Genomic DNA, 4,321 nt, shown 5'->3' with positions numbered 1-4,321 from the left:
AAAGAAAACTACCAAAATAAGGTCAGTTAAATGAACCGTATTCCTCCGAACTTTAATTCCTAAAGGTTTGCTTTTTATGTTTTGATGTTGAATTCACTTTTTTGATGACAATTTTAGGTGTACTAGTTTTTTTATGTTGGGGGTGTGGCTTATAGTCTGAAAAATACGGTAGTTGTTTGACAAGATCACTTTAGCCCCCAGTCTGTCCCTCTGCCCATCTATCTGTTCACCTTGAGATTATTTTAAAAATGAAGGCCTGTGAAGATTCCAACAAAYCTGCYAACAGTCGGTCACTAMTGAATGGYGACGGGGRACATCAGCAACTGATGGCATYRAGTTCTATTTGTTTGTATTTGATTTTTGTTAAAATCTGTCTTAATTTGTGTCTTATTAACCAAGAAAGAGAAAGCCCCTTTACATTTTTATACATACAGTACAGGTAAGATGGCTGTGGTACTTTTAATTATTAATTCAGCAACTTTCAGAAGTTCGTAAGCCCTCTACAAAACGTTATCCCCTTCTGCTCTTTCTCTATCTAGTGAATTTTTTATCTTTCTTCATCTCATGTCTTATTCTCAAGTTTTATGTGCYCGGTGTGCTAATTCAAAGAGTCAAGAGCTGCTTGAACCAAACTAAGATATCATCCAAATAAGTTTATTGGTCTTTCTACTGACATATACCTAAAGGTCTAAAACCGCAAGCTGATATATTAATCATATGAATAAAAGTGCAATTAAACATGACAGAAATGTTAAGTTTTTCATTTAACTCAAACAGTACATAGAAACCCTAAAATAAGCAAAAAGATGTGTTTGAATTTGTATTCAGAACCTGTCTTCATGCTTCAGAAACTTATTTACCTTAACGTGGCTGTATTCAGCCTTTCCAGACTCGCTGCTAATAGACTTGGTGTCAGACCTGGGTTTCAGGGCTTGTCGGAATGGACTGCAGATCATCAAACCTGTCACACTGATCCCATCTGAGGAAATCATATAGAAGGAAAAAAAAACAAGAGAAAAAATAGGACATTGTCACCCAGAAGATGGCAGACCACCATAGTGTCACTCAGTTATCATGAGACTTTAGATAAGATACCAATATTTATACCATGATATCATACCATGATATCATACCATGATATTTGTACCATGATATCATACCAATGATAGATAAGAGCTGTAAAACAGTGTAAAATTTAGTGAAAGTTGTCAGGGCCTTGACTCCAAGGCTTATGATCAGTCCAGTTGTTTTGTTTATCCAGTTCTGTCTGAACAATAAAACCACTACAGCTTTTTTTTATTACTTTTTTTAAAACACAACAGCTGAAGCCGCTGTGGACGATCCACCCATAATCACACCCAGAGTGAGGGACACACTGAAACAGAGAGACACACACCTGAGCAGAACTGAACAGACCTGATCCAAATAGAGGAATGCTCATAGAGAAGGGGCTTCAGGGCTGCAGTATGCTGCAGCTGAACTGCCGAAATCGTGCCGAACTCTCGCAGTTTCATGACAAAAACTGTGTCATTCTGTTCACATTGTTGACATTTTGGCACCTTCTTGTCACAACCCGCAGGTCGAACTTTTCACCCCCTCCACATAAGAACACATATGAACTTTATTGTGTGATTGGTCAGAAGTTGGTGGGAGCGTTTGTGCTGGAAGCACTCAGGCGCTGCATTTTCTTCAACCACTCGCTTCAACAACAACAACAAAAAAAAAAAGAAAAGAAAAGTGACTCGCTTCCAGAGCAACTGTTTTACCAGGAAGCAGTGGTTTATATTCAAACGACCAGAAACTCAAGAAAGGGGATAAAACAGATGTTTTCCATAGTGGAATCTGACTGATAAAACCTTTGGAGCTTAATTAATTAATAAAACTCAAAGAAAGCCAAAACAGCAACTAATTCCAGAGATTCACACCAGCATARCATTGCTTTATTGACAAATGTATGTAAGACCTGTATCAATCTAAGAAAATACTAAAACATTTGTCCTAAGCTAGAAGCTAACTGAAACTTATTTTCATTTGTTTGGTAGTTCATTAAATAAGTTAATTTGATCAAATCAGAACTCTATATTTCAAATTTAGGAGTATGAACTAATGTGTTCATCAGTCAATGCAGCAAATACACAAAGATGAATTCTGAGATTGTTGAGGTTTAACAGCCTGCTCCACTCACCATCATTGAGGTCCTGCAGCAGGTTCTCCTGACCAGAAAAGTCCAGCTTGACTTTGATGKTGATGGTCAGGGTCACGGTGTGGCCTGGCTTCAAAGGCAGGTGGCTCAGAGCTTCCTCTAGCTCCCAGCTCAGAAAGCCACTAAACACTTTTTCTGCATCCACGAAAATAAAGAAGAAAAAAAAAAAACACTTTGAAACACGTTTCACATTTTGAATATAAAAATTACGTCAGGGAGGTAATGTTGCTAAACTTGGCATATTTTATGTTTAGGTATTCATACCTCTAAAATATTTCTATAGTTTATCCTTACAAGGTTGGTTATTTCATTTAATTAAAAAACTATTCTTTAAAAAAAAGGAACTCTTAAGAAGAATGAATGGAGCAAAATGTTTGAAATAATGTTTTATAAAATCTCAAACTCTATGTAAACTTGTGTTTGAATATGTATTTACCGTTCACACTACCACTACCTTCAGAAGACAAATAATTAGTTAAATAAGATCCACCTGTCAGCAATCTAGATGTTAAATGATCAATATGCACATACTTAAATAACAGTTCCTAAAAACAACACCGGTTCAAAAATTAAGCTGTAATTAATGAGAAGAAAGAAACCTTGATTGAAACCTGTTAGATTTAGTCTAACATATTCTCCATTCTTTAATAAGAACATATAACATTCTGCTCAATTTTTAACAACTGAGATGCAAACAGCTAAAGGAAAAGAATAGGTGAAAATGCAGTTTTTAAATCAAYATGTGAGCTCACCTTTGGTGTTGGTAATCTTGGAGGTCAGCTCCAGAGTCTCGATGTCTTCAGAGCCAATATTCTCTAAGACGATGGTGAGCTGCTGGGTTTCTCCGTTGAACAGCTGAAAGGACACCGAGTTGGACAGTTCTTCTTTTGACATGGGCTGAGGTGTGTGAGCTGACCTGAGTGTGTAGACACAGAAACACAAATAAACGTTTGACACATTGTATCCCAAAAGCAAAACAAAAGCCCAGTTCAATGTTTGTGTCGATTTGAATTGTGGTGGAAAGAAAATCTACCCAGAAAAACTGCAAATATTTAAAAATTTACTAAAAACTACTAGACTCATAATACACCCCCATCACACGTTCATGTTCATGTGTCTGAAGGGTTTTGTTGTATATTACAAATGAAAACAACCACTCRTTTAAAGATAAGGAAGAGCTCAGATACAACTGAAATCAAAAACAGCTCTACTGCTTATTTTTATTCTTTTTTATTTTTATACTACAAACTGACATGGTGACATTTTGTATCAGTTGGGTACATAGTGGTTACCACATATATAGTTCATGTTCCATTTTTTAATAACCTTTAAGTTTACATTAGCTGAATACACAGCCACTTTGCCTATTTTCACTGCAAAACAATCACAACAAACTATTAACTGTAAAGTATCACAGTGCAAACAAGAAACACAATTATAATTACAGTAGACTTTTTTCAAGTTTAAAAGGAGTAATAACAGGGAAAATGATTGCTCAGATGAGTAATAATATAAATGAGTAGCAGTACAAATGGTTGTTCAGATGAGTAATGACAATGAATAATAACAGTAGTGTTTCCCCTAGAATACTGGTCTGGGTTGGGCGGGGTTWTACAAACATAAATTTGAACGACTCACCTTCAGTTATAGTAATAAATTTATAAATATGTGAATATTATAATATATAAACCACTACTTCTGTGCAGACAGCTGGATCCTATATTTAATTTAATGTACTTACTGGTAATCGTGGTTTAGTGACATTTTGGATTTATTTGAAGGGATATAAGACCTGAAACCTACTATAGYTAAAAAAAACTAAGTTGATCAAAGATTTTATGGTCAATGTTTGTTACCGTTGATTATTGAATAACAGTTTTTAAAAACCAAAGAAACATCATCAATGTGTGAATTAAAATCACCCAATTTTAAATCATTCTTCAACAATCCTTAAACACAGCTGCTAATCTTCACAATCAGACCATCAGTCTGAGCAGTTAATGGTGAGCTCAGCCTTACCTTCACATGGTGGACAAACAAGTTCCACATTAAAGGGGACCTATTATGCAAAATTCACTTTTTAAAGGTTTTTTTTACTCAACTTTGGGTATGTACTTC

The 4,321-nt window shown here is 35.4% G+C and overlaps 1 protein-coding gene across 2 annotated transcripts in view; it reads right to left on the bottom strand.

The window, feature by feature from the left end:
• The window catches only part of trappc9 (trafficking protein particle complex subunit 9), a gene marked incomplete at its 3' end in the record, with an annotated part of 81,163 nt that overhangs the window by 6,594 nt on the left and 70,248 nt on the right, over positions 1-4,321 (bottom strand). For both annotated transcript variants that reach the window (XM_014032758.1, XM_014032759.1), the window contains 3 exon segments: positions 861-979; positions 2,186-2,338; positions 2,956-3,119. In XM_014032758.1, the coding sequence (XP_013888212.1) occupies positions 861-979; positions 2,186-2,338; positions 2,956-3,119 (436 nt within the window).

The sequence above is a fragment of the Austrofundulus limnaeus genome, unplaced genomic scaffold, assembly GCF_001266775.1.
Source record: "Austrofundulus limnaeus strain Quisiro unplaced genomic scaffold, Austrofundulus_limnaeus-1.0 Scaffold1530, whole genome shotgun sequence".
In the NCBI taxonomy this organism is placed as follows: Eukaryota; Metazoa; Chordata; class Actinopteri; order Cyprinodontiformes; family Rivulidae; genus Austrofundulus; species Austrofundulus limnaeus.
The sequence above is the reverse complement of the archived record's forward strand: the minus strand, read 5'-3'. Positions and strand labels throughout refer to the sequence as shown.